General features: G+C 31.8%; 1 protein-coding gene across 6 annotated transcripts in view; it reads right to left on the reverse strand.

The window, feature by feature from the left end:
- Positions 1–15,729: 15,729 nt before the first annotated feature.
- LOC110998317 (fasciclin-2) overlaps positions 15,730–18,167 on the reverse strand; it is a 96,693-nt gene continuing 94,255 nt past the window's right edge. For all 6 annotated transcript variants that reach the window (XM_022266877.2, XM_045630646.1, XM_022266876.2 and 3 more), the window contains one exon: positions 15,730–17,940. In XM_022266877.2, coding sequence (XP_022122569.2) covers positions 17,811–17,940 — 130 coding nt within the window. In that variant the 3' untranslated portion in view covers positions 15,730–17,810. The remainder of the gene's footprint in view (positions 17,941–18,167) is intronic.

An 18,167-nucleotide genomic window follows, 5' to 3' on the forward strand; every position in this document is an offset into this window, starting at 1 on the left:
TTATCACAGAATCGATTTTAAACAAAAAGAACTGGTTGGTAATGAAGTTCAAATATATTAATTCCTTTTTATTACAATATTTCTGTTATTAGCTCCTAAAAAAGGTTAAAAAAAATTAAATGCTCTTGTAATATTGTGTCAAATATTCTCAACGTAAACCTTAAAATAACTGATAAAAATAACATAAGTGACATTAAGAGCTTAATTAGAATAACATTACTTTAAGGCCCCATTAATATTCTCTAGAGTGAGTTGAAGTACAATTGAGAGGGAAGCCGTCTAAATGTAAAACCAATAATATATATTTAAGCTCATACAAATGTTATATAAACAAAGGAAGGTTTTCCCAAAGGACGGAAAAGTTCTAATGCTGATATCCCGTAAACCTTCGATTACATGATGCTTTAGACGAGAGAACTTTTTATCTAAAGGGCATTTATAACTTGTATTATTCCACAAAAATATAATAGTAGAATTTAAGAATTTATGGAATATATATTTTTGTAATATTTGCTAATAATGTAAAGAGAAAACGTATGTATTTATGTATGATTGGTAACGAATAAAATTATAAAACTACAGGACCAATCTTAAAAATTCTTACACCCGTTCCATTATACAATATTATCCCAGAGCAATTATTTACAACTTTTTTCAAGCAGTCTATTTTCTACATAGGATTATCTCAGCAGTACCTGGACGCTATTCATTCATATATGTCATGATTCTTAAATGTATGAATGTTATAACACAGCCCAAAAAGAAGGCAACTTAATCCCTTGCAAACCGCCTAATTTTCTGTTTTTGTAATATTGGTTTTTGAGATAGAACTTTAAAAATGTAGATGTAAGTAGAAATCAGAACACTGGAATAAATACTGTCGATGTACAACAGTAATCAATCTGTCTAAATGAAAGTCCATTAATATTAGTAATAACTTTCGTCGGGAATCCGCTATCGGTAGATAATTAATTAATTGACAACAAAAGAGCTCACACCTCGAGGGTTGAAACAGATACGGATTTATTAACAGGCTAAATAGCCTTGGTAAAACTACCAAATTACGCATTGTCTGCTAACGAAGTATTGAGTGACACAAAGTGTCAATAATACTTGAAAATATTCCTCATCAAAATGACTATTTTTTCGGCTTACTTAGTATTATTATGTATTTAAAATTGCTTATCATAACACATATTGATACGTTAGTTAGTGTTATTAAGAATGGATTACTATTTTTTTGTGTAATACGGAATAATATTCAAGGTTAAAACATAACATTATTAATAGCAATAATTAAATACACGCCGAATATCGAAGAATACATTTATACTTCAAGTATATTCCCGCTATACGGTTAAATTTCATACCAATTTAGTACATTTCAAAATCTACGTTTCATAAAACTAAGCCCTTTATAGTAATGAGGACCCCGCTTCTTTGAATTCATATCTGTATCCTAAATGCAGGGGTCATTTTCATTTAACTAAAGTGAGTGTCATTTTACTTTCTAGTATTTTTAAAATAAAATATGTTCATTTGATATATATAATACAGGTATCACTTATTCCACGCCATTAAATTTGAGTCTGTAGGCATCCCTAAGCATTGGCAAAGAAGACAGAGGGTGTAGGCCGAGAGAAAAAGCCAGCGTAAAAAACTCTCCACACTCTTTTAAAATGGCAAATCATCAAACAACACTTATTTTAAAACAGATATCGCAAATTAATTAGAAGAAACCTGCCTAACAGTAGTCCCAGGCCCTTTTATCAACTAGATAATCGTTAACTTTATAGTAACCTTTTTACACAGCTTTACTTTTATACATTTCTTAAATTTATTAAAAGGCAGAGATAAAAGAGCCTCTGGGATTTTATTAAAGAAGAGAATCCCTTTTCCTAAAAAAGAATTACTAACTTTAGACAGTCTTGTACGGGGAAATTGCAGCCTGCGTTTGTTCCGAGTATTGGCATTGTGCGTATGTTCTATTCTAGTATACTTATCACTATTTTTGTATACATACATAATGTTTTCATAAATATATCGCGAGGGAGAATATATTAATTACATTGTTATATCTCTCAGATTATGGGAATAATGTAGGGAACATTTTAAATTATAGATTGCACGAATAGCCATCTTCTGCAGGATGAAAATAGTTTCGATATCAGCAGCATGACCCCATAATAATAAGCCATAAGTCATTAAGCAGTGAAATTACAATAAAAGTATTATATTTACGACAGTATTTATATTCCATATCTATTAGTTACAATATGTAAACAGCACATTTATTGGTTTCAAAAGAAAATTCGCATACATTTTTATATTTTACACATGTATTGAATTGATTACTTTTAAATACTTTCTATCATATACAATACACATGCATGATATGAAACGGGGACGAAGAATCTATTATTGAGTTTACAGTCAAAATTATTTTGAGTCATACTTGTCCGATTTAGTTGCTATGATTAGGACTCTTAATCCTGTGAAAATTATATGAATTACACCGTGGAGTGAAGTGAGGAATGCTTGGGAAAGCTACTACGCGAGCATGCATCACTTGAAAGGAAGTTCCTGAACTGCCTCCAGCATCATCAAACCCCACTACTTGTCATAGTTTCAAGGCACAAATCATATGCCCAAAGCAGTGGTCACAAATCAGAAATTTTGTGCAAAAATTTAAAAAACCAATTTTTTTTTAAAATGAATCACTTTTATTAGATTTCAACAAACAAACGCACTTAAATGTTAAACCTCGTAAACCAAGCTAATAAAGTACCCTCGAATAATGAAACGAACAAAAAATAAATGAATATTTTCTTAGCGACATGGATGGAGATTTTTCTTAGATATTATCTGTCACCGTAACAAATCATACCATTGTCCTGTCCTACCCTCTCGTTTTCCACTCCATAAAATTAAATATTGCGCCTCGAAATATAATTTTATTACGAGCATTTCATACGAATTACCTAAGCTGTTTCATTTTAATGGAGAATTTTATTGCTTTTTTGACTATGTCTGAACAAAAATGCTTATTTTTCAGTAACGAACAATCCGTTTATTTTCTGGACTGATTCTGATAGTTTGAGTAACGTTAAATATTCATTAAAATTAAATTATTTTAAATATAAGCGCCTGATATGAAGTTTAAAATTCGTTTTGGTTTTAATAATACAGGCAGAAAATATAATAATGAAGGACATAAAATTGATCATTGATATTAAAAACATAAAATATCACATAATATTTACACTATGTGCACTAAAACTTCTAATTCTCAAATAAAGGAGTATCTTTTTTTACCTTTTATGTAATGCAACGAAGTGTTAATAAATAAATAAATAAATAAATAAAAAAGGGTGTAGAACTGGCAATATACTCTCCATCACGCTTTTGCATTGTTATACATAAACAAATAGGAAAATGTATCAAACTTTCTGCTACTGTTTGAGTGGTGATATGTGTGGGCTATCGCCCCAATACAGCTTTTTTAACTAATATCAATTAATTGTATAGTCAGTCAGCCATTACTAGTCTGTCTGATAATATCAAGAAATAAATTTGTTATTTTTGGGGCTTCGTCTATCTGATCGAATCACTTTAATATACCTTAACATATATTCTATATACCTTAACATACATTTTCTAAACCGCGAAGTATAATCCTGCTAATTATTATATCCTGCGCTATTACTAAAGGCAATCTCAAATGTATGCATCGCTATGGTTTCCATTAGGCGTTCTGAAGTCTATTTCCCGCACCGACCGACGATATCATCTTTTAATGGATAAGTGTTCAAAGTTGCTCTACCTTAAACAAACGATGTTCCTAAATTTAGTTGTCTACGTTTGGACTAAGTTTACGGTGGTACACAAGTGTCTATTAGCTGAAACTTATGTACAGTGTTGAGAGGAGATTCGAGACTTTGTGGTTAGTGGGATTATATGTCAATAAAGCAATGGATTTTACATAGGGGAGTCAAACATCACGATTATGAATTGTATGTGAAGTGGTTGAAGCGTTTTTTGACTCGCAAAACTGGATTAACTAGGATTGTTGGTTCCTTATTGTCTTTGATGTATATTTAAACATGAATTCTACACAGTATTTTTTAGTTAATGAACGAAATATATTGACTATTAGTTATAAGATTGTTAATGGTAATTTAAAGAGTACAGCCTAATAAATAATGTGTATAATAAGCTTCGGGTAAAAAATATTTGGGTAAATAATAAATCCTAACTCTAATTCTGTCTAAGCTTTTCTTCCTTTTATTAAGATTATCCCACTAGCTAGGTCTAAGGATGTCTTAGAATTTTTAACTATAGTTCATGACTTAAGACCCCAGTGCCAAAGTAAAAATTGTTTAGTTAAAAGTTTGTATATGAAAACTGCTAACAAAAAGTTCTAATAGGTCACAATTAGAACTTTTTGTTAGCAGTTTTAACAGGAACTTTACACAGGAATAATATCTCGAATAGATCTTAGAACTATGAAACAGAATGGAGTTCCAATCAAATATTTTAGTCTAGAACTGCCTAACTTAATTAATTCTTGTAGACATAACAACCAACTAACATTGATTTCGCCGTAATTGGTTTAACTGGAATTTTCAAATTGAGTTAAAATTGTAATTGAGCTCTAACTTAACTCTAACTGATTTCTCATTTTAATGACGTTTAAATGACTAATGATTCATGAAATAAGTTTAACAGGAATTGTTACATATACAAATAATATATTACTTACGTACAAATCCCGTGCATTTAATCTTCAAATTAGTTCTTTTTTCTGGGATATCAATGGCGGTTTGGAAAACAATATTTTAAATATATCAAATAACGAAAGTCAATTAATAAATAACTCAACTTTAACACTCAAAATTACTTTTATTAATTTAATAACAGTTATCTCAGTGTTTTTCACGTTTTATTTATGTGGTGTTCAGCCTCTATGTCTCGAATCAATTATTGTTGGTCGGGAATCGAGTCGAGGATTTCCTGGCTATACGGATGTGTGATGTTATTTAACGCTAATCCACGTCTTTTTCATACAAGGTCCTAGAAACTGGAAACACAAGCATTGAAGTGAAACATTAGAGTGGAAATATATTACTTAAATTTAAACGTTCACGGGGGTTATGAAGTATCATTTATGGTCGGTAGCCTGTCCCCCAGGTACTTAGCTAAGTTTGGGTCTCAGCTGCGAAGCCTTGCCGAAAGTGTATTCGACCATTAGATGAAGGCATTCCTATAATTTATCCTTCTAATTATTTATATCGGACTTCACAGGTTAATGGAATTGCTTTTAATTCGCAAATTGTTCTCCAAACAATAAGGAAATTCTTTAATCGAAATTTATTTAAGCAAGAGTTTTGTAGAGATGCTTCGAAGTATCAAGGTAAGGTAAGAAATTAAGAAAATTTTAGTTGGTTCAAAGATGGCACAAAACGTTTTTGTATTTAAATAGAAAAAAAATTATTTATTTAGGTAACAATGTTCACTTATGAACGTTTATAAAAAATACTTAACTTACTTAATATTAAATGCTTCAAATTTTACATTTACTGCCGGTTCTCAAATTAAGCGCGTAGAATGGACGAGGAGAACGATTTATGAATTAGCTGTAAGACATTAAATCCTCAATCCTGAGATTGTGTGTTCATGTGCAAATAACGCTAGCTCACAGATTTCCCATTAGCTTTAAGAGGAATTATTAGCAGTAATCACACGAAAATATGTCTGTGCACCATTAAAGTGGATAGGACTTTACACAAAACAAAAAACTTATGTATTGTTTTTAATAAAAAAAAGAAGCCCTTAGTTAACAAACAAATATTGGGTACTGACAATATTCTTAACCTACTTAATAGTAATAATAATTAAATTGGGTAAATAGAAAATAAATTTAAAAAGCTCAGTTCCTGTGGTGCATTTCCTCGCTTCTATTTTATTATTAGCATGGACATATGTACTGTTTAGAACAGGCATCTTATATTAGCTAAAGTCGTATTCTTAAAACTTTTTCTTCAATAGTAGCGGCAAAGTTTGCGCTAACTTTAGTAATTAGGGGAGACGACGACGTCGCCTATTCTCATGTTATCTTAATACTTGGAAACAAAACTTGTTCGTACAAAGCGACTTATACGAATGACAATTATTATGTTATATTTAATTATGATTTAAATTAAAATTAAAATTAGGCGATAAAGTTAAACAGTATTAGGTCGATATTCGATATAAATTTAAATACATGAATGGTTTTAAGACAATATATACACAGGCACTTTAGTAGGAAGTAGGTCTTACTTTTGACCTTGGGGTTGTGCGTTCGTATCCCGGCTAACTACTGTTGCGGTGGTACGAAGAAGAACAACGTCTTGTGTGAGACACAAAGGGTATAACTTTACCTTGCAAGAAGATGATCAAGAGCTGGAAACTAGGTTCACCAGGGGTTTATGGCCACTGTTTATTTTTGTTCTTTATGTTCACATATGTTTATAGACGCTAAACTGTTATAGATATGGATTAAGGAGTTATATCGATATTTTGAGGATTATTCGTAAACAAGGAAAATAATGTAGTACCAAATTCTTTATTTTCAGTGGAAAATTATATATTTCTTAAATTAAAGATGTCAAATAAATACACCGACTTAGGAATTTAAATCCCTCTTCGGAAAATTGTCTTTTTGAATCTCGTCTGAGGCAAAATTAAATTTAAAAGAGCGCTTAAAGCGGTGAGCGCTGGCAAACAAACGGACCGCGAACTGTACTAACTAGTTTACTTAGAATTAGAGAATTTACTCAGAATAAGAGAATTTCTTAACATTTCCAAGATTCAATTTCAACAAAACTCGTGGCTTTTATTAAGGAATCGACGGAGTGTATGACGTTGAAATTGTTGATTTAATTTTTGTAATGTTATCTGTTTTATTGTGCATTTATGGCCTTGTTGTAAATGGATCTAACAAAAAAATAAAGAAATTTGTTGTAAGAGACTTTTATAAGTCGTTCAGTAGCTACGTTTATAAGTGAACCATTTATTGGAGAAAAATTAAAATACAGGTGAAAAGAGGCTTAATGTGACCAGCTCTTACAGACATAGATAGCTATTTTTTTAATAAATATCGATTTTTTTTTTAAATCCATTATAAAACTAAAGGAAAGTTGATTTCAATGTATGAGTGGAGCAACTATGGAAATCCATTTAAAGAAAACTTTATTTAATGGATTGAATATGTAAACCTATAATTATTTTCATAATTTTAAATTTTTTTATCCTTCGTTTCGCGTGAGAAAGTGTCTTCTTTAAATGTGTAAAAGTTATATTAATAAAAGACAATACTATTTGAAAATCCAGTTCTAGCTCGTAATCAGAATGCTCAATCTGGATATCAGTGAGTTTTGGCCACAACGCGTTCTTCGGAAAGGAGAGACAAAATACAAGAGTGTGTACCCCCACAATTTAAATTTAGTTGAAAGGTTGGGAATTCAATCTTAAATGCAATGTTGGCATCGCCTTTTTCGATATAAACATCTAATATAATTCATATAATGTTTTCGTTAGTTTCAAAGCCACACTTGAATTCTTGTGTATCACTCCAAATCATCAGCCACGATCGCTATATTATTTAAAATATACTTTATTACTGCTATAAAATATACCTTTATCTAAATACTACAGGTCTGGTACATCCAAAACTTCTTGTTTTGTTTCCCCCTAAATGTATAAGTTTTATCGTGATTTGCTCAGGAAGAACAGAGATACACATACAGTTGTGTCGGATACACACACTTTACCGTTTGCACTATGTGTAAAGTGGGGGTTGCGGGCACAAACCTAACGACACCTTTGGGTGTTATAATTAAATTATAAAGTTTTACGTCGGGTTACGGTGGGTCAACTTGGTTATAACAATAACTGCTCTTAGTATATCATAAAACTTTACAATGCCTTATAAAGGGGTGAGTTATATCGACGCACTAAGATTGTAAAAGTACAAAGTTAATTGGTTAAATAATGGTTGGTTTTTGAATACCTTTCGTTTGTATTCGTTTTTGGTTATGAAGGAAAAAATTATTTTATACAGTTGTGTTCAAAAGTCTATCTCTTAATTACTTGTTTTTCTTATATTAATATCGCAAGAAAATATACATATTCTTGCGATACCAATCCTCTTCTTCAATCAATTTCTATAAACAGTGATGAAAATTATGTATGTCAAAATGGAAATAAAGGTTCATGCACACTGCAAACTACTTCTTTACATTTAGTGCCAGTACTCAAATCAAGGGCGAAGAATGCAAGAGAAGAACTGGCAGTAAACTCTCCGCTACTCTTTTAATCTGAGGCCCAGACCAAAATTTATTTATAAACTTGAATTGAGGACTTGAAAAAAATTACTTTTTACTCCATTCCTTTTTCTTCCTTATAAGAATACAACATTTATTCATAAGAAAATCGCACAAACGTTAAAGAATTTTCGGTTATGAGAAAATGGCCAGGGATAAGGACGGCATTTTATCATCATTTAGAGACGTTTCAGAGATCCTCGTAAATAGACTAGCTTTTCATGTATAATAGAACAAGTTTCTATTGTAGCAATACTATTTATTTGATTTAATAAGGGGTCCATACGTACAGTATTTTCTTTATATATAAGGACTCCACGAACTATTAAAAAAACTGTCATGTTTGTTATTATTAAATTAATTTGAATTACGATTGCTGTAATGGAGGTTTAGTCATAAACATTTAATAGCTCTTGTACGACTACGTGGAGCTGCTCACTAAGTGTTTTCGCCCAAGAAAAGAGCGTATCAATTCTTAAAATGCCGGCAACGCACTCGCGTGCCCACTGGCATTGAAAGTGTCCTTGGGCGGCGGTGTCACTTAATGTTTTATAGAAATTGTAATTTCACTCGTAGTGTCGTGTTATCGAGAGAGGTTTCAAAGTTTCTCATAAACGTCACATTGATACATTCATTAGTATTTTTTCATTCTAGGATATCCGGCCACAGATGGCTGACACGCAGACGATTTTCTGGTCAAGATACGTTTATCGCGATGTATTCCTTCAAGCAAGTGTTAATAGAAAGAACCATTTATTAAAAACGGTGACACTGCTTATGTTTCTGTTTTATGTAGTACGTAGAAGATGTGAGGGAAAAAGACAGATGTAATTAAAAAAATATGTCGGTAAAGGGTAAAATTCTAAGACTTAAATTGTTATTTTCGGCTACAATTGTCCACGTCTGTCAACTATGAACAATTCAATTTCAGGTTCTTACAAAGCTCCCTGGCTAAATAGTAAAAGCCCGTACGTGACCACATCACAGCGTCCCAAAGGCGGGCGAGCCTCTATTCCATGGAGATGTCCCTGTTTTATTACCGGCTTTGAGATTACACTTTTATAAGATGAAAATGCTTTAGAAACTTCGTTGTAATCTAACGTTTTATGAAGAAGATTATGGAGTGTTTGTGTCAATATGAAAGGGACAGTTTGTATGTTAATTATTTTTAAATTATTTCAACCAAAAATTGATTATAAACATAACCATTGATTGAGCATTGTTGATGAAGACGCGCTGCTACTTCTTTTAACGTGTTTGTGGTAGACACTATTCTATATCCGTGCCATAGATCATTGTAATACATAGGTGATAAACCCCCAAACTATCTACAATTAAATGTAGGAATTCATCTGTATGGAAATAAAATCAATTAAAGTTCAAGCAGAATGCAAGATTCAGGGTTTGACAGTCCGACGTCTTGATATGTTTTGAAAGACCAAATTAATATTAAAAATAAATATAATTGTTACTACTACATATAGATTAATAATCGTGATATATACCTGCTACAAACAATATATCTGACCTCAAAATAAATCAAATTAACACCCAAATTCAAATAGCCACAGAACATCTGTTACTATACGGGTATTAGTTGGGTTTGGAAAAGTATCAATAACTTTTGTCGCTTGACCATCTGCTCTGTGTCCAAATGGTTTTTAGAGCTATAAAATAAACAAAGGTTTAGTACCCCAATAGGTGTCGAAATTTAAATTTGGAACGCACAACGCCCACTAAACACAAAATGGGCACATAGGCTTATAAGAACTAATTAAAAAAATTGACTTTATTTCTAGAAAAAGTAACAATATCAGACTTATTAATTAGCAACAGAATCGAAAATTTGTCTTAGACAAATTTTCAGTCTAATTTTGATTGATTATGATGAAAGCTTAGTAAATCAAATAAATCAGGTTTTTTGGTCTGGGCATCAGACGCTAAAGCCGTCACTATTCTGAATCTATATTATTACTATATAGATAAGATTTAATTTTACCTGTATCCTTAATAACCACTCTAATTATAAAAAGCCCTGTTCTCATGAATTGGAAAATAAAATGTATTAGAAGCTTCGAGAAGTTTCAAGTCTACAATTCCCTACTTTTGCTTTATTATACTCTGTTGTTTTGTGTTTTTTTAACAATTGTTAATAAAAAAATAAGTATTGTAATATATAAATAAATAGTTAGCATATGGCTATATATAGCAGATTTGAAGGATAAATACAAACGACCTCATGAGTTTATATATTTATTTGATATTAGATACAAAGTAATTTAAGCAAAGGTACAGAAGAAACACAAACGATAAAGCGTCGGGGATAAATACAATAAGGTTGCTAACCTTTTAGCTAATACCATTATCCACGATCGGCAATGTACTAAATATATACCTGTAATGGTATTACTGTAGATATTTCCCATTGCTTTTAACTGAGCTCTTGTTTCGAATACAACAGATGATTATACGAACAATATTTTTATTTTTTTATTTTAATAATAATTTATTTGCAAGAATATGGTACAAAAATATTATAGTGATAAATATTGTGCCATACATGCGTGCAAATATATCTTACATAAATAAAAGGTATAATCATATGACATTTCATCAAATTATATTCATATATTATTTTATAACTACATTGTCACATTATTAAAATATATCATTACTGGTTCCTCCATTATGTATTTTAATGCTGTAATATGTGATAAACGTTCTGTGGCTGACACACGTCATCTCATCTAAAACATGCCGTTATCCTAGAGACGTTCACTAGGTCGACAAAGCTCCTAAAAATAACGAGTAATTATAGTTCAATAGTGAGTGATTTCAACTTTGTGAAACAAGAAGACTGAAACATGAGATAAAAAGCGAAATCAGAAAGATCTTAAGTATGTATATTTTGTAAATTCTTGTCTGGAACGTAGACTACGCTTTTAACAGATGACAATTTTTCTAATACTGAGGTTATTGCTTTAACAGACACACAGGAATTACCTTAAAATGTTACATGTAAAACGTAGAACCAATGAATAGCTGAGGCGAGAATAGCGTCGCTGTAAAAAATTTTAACCTCATTATTTGTGTAACACCAAATGCACAATACGAAATTTTCAATCCAAAACCTTTCAGCTAAATGCGAGCACATTTACATCGCTAACACAAGGTCCGAAAATCCTACTCCAAATCTAATTTCAGGATAAATTTAGTATTCAACCTACGCGAGGCTTTAAGGATTAAGAACCCTTAATCAAAATGCATCAACATGAAACAAGGGGTTTACTAAATATATGTCAATTATGACAATGTCATAATCCTCTGCCCTTTGTTTGCTTAGGTATAGCTACATTCATTTATAGTTTGGTTATGGTATTAGGACTAAGGAAAGGCTGCCCAATAAACACATACTTCAATATATACATGTTTCAAAAAGTTCTCTCTATCCGTGGAAAAAAGCAAGAAAAACACGGTTAGGGTATTGAGAATTGAGATCGTCAAAGCAAGACAGGGATTTGCATAATATCACTTCTCCATTTTTTCTTTCGGAACATTTCCAGATCCTTTTATTGAAGAACGAAATTCTGAAAGCTCATTTGAAGAATAACACACAAATTATATCAATAACCATAAAAATACATTGCGCACCACGTATATCTTAATATATATATTTCTTGTGTGCGTGTGTATGTGACTGAACTCCTCCTAAACGACTAGACCGATTTAGACGAAATTTTTTGTCTGTGTTCAAGGGGATCTGGGAATGGTTTAGATTCACAATTTTGTCCGCTGGACAATGTTTTTTTTAATTAATTTTCAATTTATTAGTTGTTGTTGATTTTGGAATGTTTTACATTGGATCCGACAGACGGCGCTACCATCGCAGTGTCAAATTTTAAATAATATTCGAATTTTAATTTTAGTCTGTCCCGAAATTTATCATTGTGTTATATCGTGTGTGACCATGTGCTGGATCGTTAGATATTGTCATAACATTTGAATTATAATTTTCATCAAAATGGCTTATTAAAAATTGAAATTTTGAAATTAAAGACGTGTAGACAGGACAACGTCTGTCGGATCCGCTAGTAATGTATATAATTCTTCAAAACATCTTTAATCATCTTTGTCTAATTTTATTTATTTACTAACAATTTCTAAATATTGTGATACTACTAGCTATCTATCATCCGTGAAATTTACAATACTTTACGCCATTACTCAAACGGGTGCAATATTTATTATATTTTGCATCTTTTGTAACACCCTCAGATGGGATTTTGACACATTGATGGATAACACTTTGCTTTTAGTCAATAACTGCAGAAGACTGATATAACATTGTAGGGATACCTTCTCAACATTATGTGAGTATTTAGTGCAATATTTTTGTACAATCATTTGAAATGTTGAACATGTTATAATAAAACTTAAAAGATAGGTATTCCACCATTTCTGTAGTATAAGACAAAAAAGATATTTATCCTTAAAACTCTTGTGTTAATATAACAGTGTTTAAACACCAAAACATTGTTTTAGTTGAAGAATTTATTTCTTATGAATATTATAAAAATATAGCTAGAAAGATATACTGTAAATATTGTATTGTGTATGATGTGGTACACTTCAACAAATAAATAAAATATACTTAAATAACGCGCACATTACCTTGTAATCGGAAATGGAAATTACCTAAATAAAAGCAGCAAAGCACTCCAAACGTCGAGTTATGTATATAATGATGATATATATTTTATAAAGGTTTAACTTTTAGATTACGAGTAAAACAAAGCCTCGTATTTGACATACTCCGTCGTTTTTTGGATCTAAAGCTCTTGTTAAATAAAATACTGGTTTCCTCACCGCACAAGCAAGCGTCAAGCGTGATAAAAACCCATTGGTGAGACCAATACACGAAGTCAGGGTTAACTAAGTGTTGTCTAAATCTGATTTAATTTAAAGCCTTCATCATTTCATACAATATTTCGTAAACAAATTATAAACATGCAACAACTAATTTCGGCTTAGCAAATTTCAATAAGGCCCACATTTTACTTTTATAAGTAATCCGTATCATCTGCTGCCGAGGTAATTATTTGAAGGGAAGTAAGCTCCTGCGCGTGGCTTGCCCTAATTGTTGCGCTCGATAACCAATAACAACTTCATGTGGGGAGTCAGTTGAATCAGTTGCGAATGTTCTAAAAGTATTATGTTGGTTCAGTTCACAGGGTTCTAAAGAGTTTTAATTTATTCTCATTAACATTATATACATGAGATGAGTATACTATACTTTAGAGATTATTCGTATTAAAATAAATCATTAGGTCTGAGCATCAGATTTCTGTATCTATTTCATTATAATTTGTCAATTTAATAGGCAAGGTGATCAGCCTCTTGTGACATACAGTCCATTGGTCCACCAGGGTTCGAACCTACGACCTCAGGGTTGAGAGTCCACGCTGAAGTCACAAGTCCAACACTACTTTTTAGCAGATTGAGTATTATCATAGTGTATTATTCGTCTATTGCACTGTCAATCCATGAAAGTAAAACAAAATCTGCGTTGGCAAATTGTTTAAGCACGTCCATTTATCTTACTAGATATATCACAGTGCCCCTATAGTTAAGGACAATACATAAATTATCTTCAGCGGGGTGTGTCATTGTGTGAACCTCAAATGTATTAAACCGCAACGAACTATACCAGCGTTACGCGTGACGCCTAATAGTGTTGCTTAGCAATATATCGATAATTTTGTAATACCCCTAAACATATTTGTAAATTAATAAATTTGTTAAACATAAAGACTTTGTTTTAGTCTTAATTGTATACATTGTTTACCTTTCCAGTTATAATTACAGAATCCCTGTAGTCAGTAATCGGCAGAATACTCTATAGTGGCAGTTGTGTCTTATTCATTTAACTATATTGTGTATAAAACTAATTATTGTATTTTAAGTCCCCTTATGACCCCCGACATTGCATTATGAATAAATATTGAATTGTTTAAATCGTTAAAAGACGATATATAATGCCACCCAGCCGTTTTCTTTTTGTCTACAAATAAATACATTACCTTATAACAAAACAGGTACATTTCAAACAGGTAAACAAATTGCCAAACTAATTTGTAACGTATAATCACAAATCGTTTTTTTTTTTCATAACCAGTCTGTTTCTTTCGAATTTTTAACGGACACAGTTGTGAAAAAACGACATATTGGTGCATAGTTACTATTGTGTAAGTAGATCAAATCAGTTTATAATTTAAGGCGTAATTTTTAAACCAACTAAGTTTTTATTGTTACAACTTATAAAATGTTCTCTGGTCCGCCGATAGTAATCTAACTTTCTCTTTAAGACAAAAGAATTGCACTTATTACGATTATCGGTAAAAGGTGAAAGTTATAATTATTTATTTTAAAGATAAATTAAATTTTCTCACGATTTTTAAAGAAGTACCAGGTAGGTATTTAATTAGGCATCTTGGCCTGTTTTGGGTGGTAAAGACTCAGGATATTGAATACTAATAGACGTACCAAATGTTAAAGTTATCGATTGTATAAATTTCACATCACTAAACTTTAAAGTCGGTAAGTGTTGTGTAACATTTAGGATATTGCTACAAATACGGGTCCCGTCTGCTCACGCGCAACCCTTAGTGCAGATTACAATGTAATAGGAGCCGCGATTAAAAAGCGTGCATTGTGATGTCTCGCTTTGTATCACTAACAAGGATAAATTAAGCTTTTCTACCCTTCCCTAAGTCCGTGGTTAATAAAAATAAATGCACGAAACATTAACGAATTTTTATTGCGTGGTGTAAAGGTACCTTAGATCCATAGTCAACCCTGTACAGGTGTTGGCCGAATATTTCTGTACATTTGACGTCAAGGCATACAAAACTCCATCCGTCTCAACTCGAAGTCTGTCTTTCCACAACAGCTTACAAGGCAGCTTTGCCTCGCACCATCACTATGTGGAACCAGCTGCCCCCTTAAGTATTTCCGAACCAATTCGACTTCCTTCAAGATAAGAGCGTACCAATTCTCAAAAGGCTGGCAACACAATATATGCCAGGCTTCTGGCAATTTGACTGTCCATGGGCGGCGGAATCAAGTGAGCCTATCGCTTAAAAAAAGACAATCATCGCGCAAGTCGTTATAGCTTTTGATACATATGTAGTCTGAGATTGTGTTGAGTTGTACGTATCCCATGATGATGCCACTGTATATTTAGAGTCAAAACTAACGTGTAACTATAATAGAGTAAGTATTTAAATTATAGAGGGCTCATAGCCCATTATTTAGGTGCAGTGAATAATTTGATTCTATCAATGTCCTAAATAAAAGCAGAGAACAGTTTGAAATACATTTATTTTATAAAAATGCTTCACGTATAACGTCTTACAAAAAGCCGCTTACACAAATCTTAGATACTATGAAGCCCTTGATGAATTTAGCCCAACATAAGGCCACTCAAATATAAGAGCCACTAAATATCAAGACTACGCTTAGCAACCGAAATGTCTATTTTAGTAGCTCTTCCATTTGTTTGACTTTTCTAAAGACAATACATTTTAAGTTTAAAAGCTCCATATTTTTGTAATATATTAGATACCTACACTTCGATCACTTTATCTCGGCACCTTACCGCCAGTTTAGGACGGGTGCATAGATAATGTGATGCGATCTTACCACAGATAGCGATAGCCTGATCAATGTTGACCAATGCAGACAAATTACGTGATATTCATAATCTAGATAATTACTACATTTTGAAGTAAAATTGCAACGGCGCCTGCTTTTATAAATATATATGTATATTCTAAGAGCTGACAATACATAGTATTGTTATAACTTAAAGTGACTAAGTAATGTATGAACCAGCAATCATATTATTTGAGTAGTACCTAATAAAGACGGCAGACGGCAGTGTTTTATTGCCCTCTAAACCAAGACATCGCATCGCATATGGGTACACATTGTATATGCGATGAGAACTTGGAGAAGCTAATCGTGGTTGGTAAGACAGATGGCAACAGATCACAAGGCCGTTCACCAACCAGATGGTCCGATCATGTGAAAGACTCATCGTCCTCAAAAATATACACTGTTATAAGAGTGGCACTGGATAGAAACCTGTGGAAACAGATTGTCTGTTGTAGATTTCCTTGCTGACCAAGTCGCAGACATGTACTACCGTCTAAAGAGCGATACAAGACAACAACAAACTTTATAAACATTAACCAATAACATGGCATATGGAATATATTGAGCTTTAAAAAAAGCAAAATTGGAGACTAAATCCAATGTAAAAATCATTCAAGGACTAAAATTAAAAAGACTACGCCACTTATATATGTGATTATATACTTAAATCTGTTACCAAGTGTCATTGTACTTGCCTTTCGCGTAACTTTAGTAATGATCACACAGTTAAAGCGCGCCAGATACTAAAACTTAGAATATACTTTTAAATCTACTGATTTATGTAAAAGAGAGCAATAATATAACTAAGATGTTATTATCAGTAAAGTGAGTTTAAAATTAATTCGTTCTATGTATATGAAGAATGAAAAGTGAATAACCTACTTAACAAAACACGTTTAAGACAATTAATACCCACGTCTATATCTAAGATAATAATTGGGAAACTATGATATTGAAAAATTAAAGAATTAACAGTGTGTGTACACATAATATTTACATAACACTATTGCTAAATATTTACACATCTTAAAGTACATTAAATGCATGACTTATAAATATATTTTGTGATTAACCCTCTAGGGATTAAATAAATAAGCAAAAGGTCACTGGTATAAGGATTACATATTTCAGCATAGCCAAACATTAAAAAAAACTTACATTCTAAGACTTATAATTATTTACATATGAATCCATCTACGCATTACCTTATACATATGTAGGTAAACCGTAAAAGGCACATTTTGTACCTTCGGAGCGATTTAATAAGTACAAAATAATTATATAAAATCGTGTCTAAATCTGTTTTATTATTACGTGTTAGAGTATTAAAAGTAGAAAAATATCCTCCTACGATAAAACGTCAGTGCCTAATCTCAAAGTTGTAACATAATCAAAAAGCTACCATAACAAATACAATAATTCGTCTTTTGGCAGTTATAAATACTGGTCGCGCTCATCACAAATACACAAGCATCTCGCTAACAATCTCATTTTCCATATCCGAACCATAATCTTGTACCAATATCGAAAACAAATTTTATCTTTACCGCATCTGAAATATATTGCGTGCTGTCAAAACCCACGAATGTATAAGTAAGAAACCACAGTACAAGTTGTGTAAAGTATAAAATTGTGTTTTATTTCAGGCAAGTTTCAGGCTCTAAGCGCTGCAAATATTTGATTTAGTACAACAAAATAGCTACTCATTTACGAATAGTAATTTTCTCTTTAAACCGCCGAATTTTTTCCGATAATAGGTCCTCCACTTGTAGCGTAAACTCTGCGGCCGTCAAACTCTACCGAAGAATTTCTTTTGATAGCATCGTCGCCCGTCTCCTTCAGCGGCTCCTTTTCATCCCTAAGAATAAAAATAATCTAAGTGCATTTGTATTTTAGTAAAATATTAATATATGTACAATATTTCTAATTACGGCGATTACCAGAACTAAACAAGCAAAAGTACACTATATTACTAAACAATCCTGTACAAAAGCTAAAGAAACGCAAACCACACGACTACATCTGAAAATTAATGTTAACATAATAAATAAGCATATTTATACGCAAGTTAGCTTTGCAATACAA

The sequence above is a fragment of the Pieris rapae genome, chromosome 13, assembly GCF_905147795.1.
Source record: "Pieris rapae chromosome 13, ilPieRapa1.1, whole genome shotgun sequence".
In the NCBI taxonomy this organism is placed as follows: Eukaryota; Metazoa; Arthropoda; class Insecta; order Lepidoptera; family Pieridae; genus Pieris; species Pieris rapae.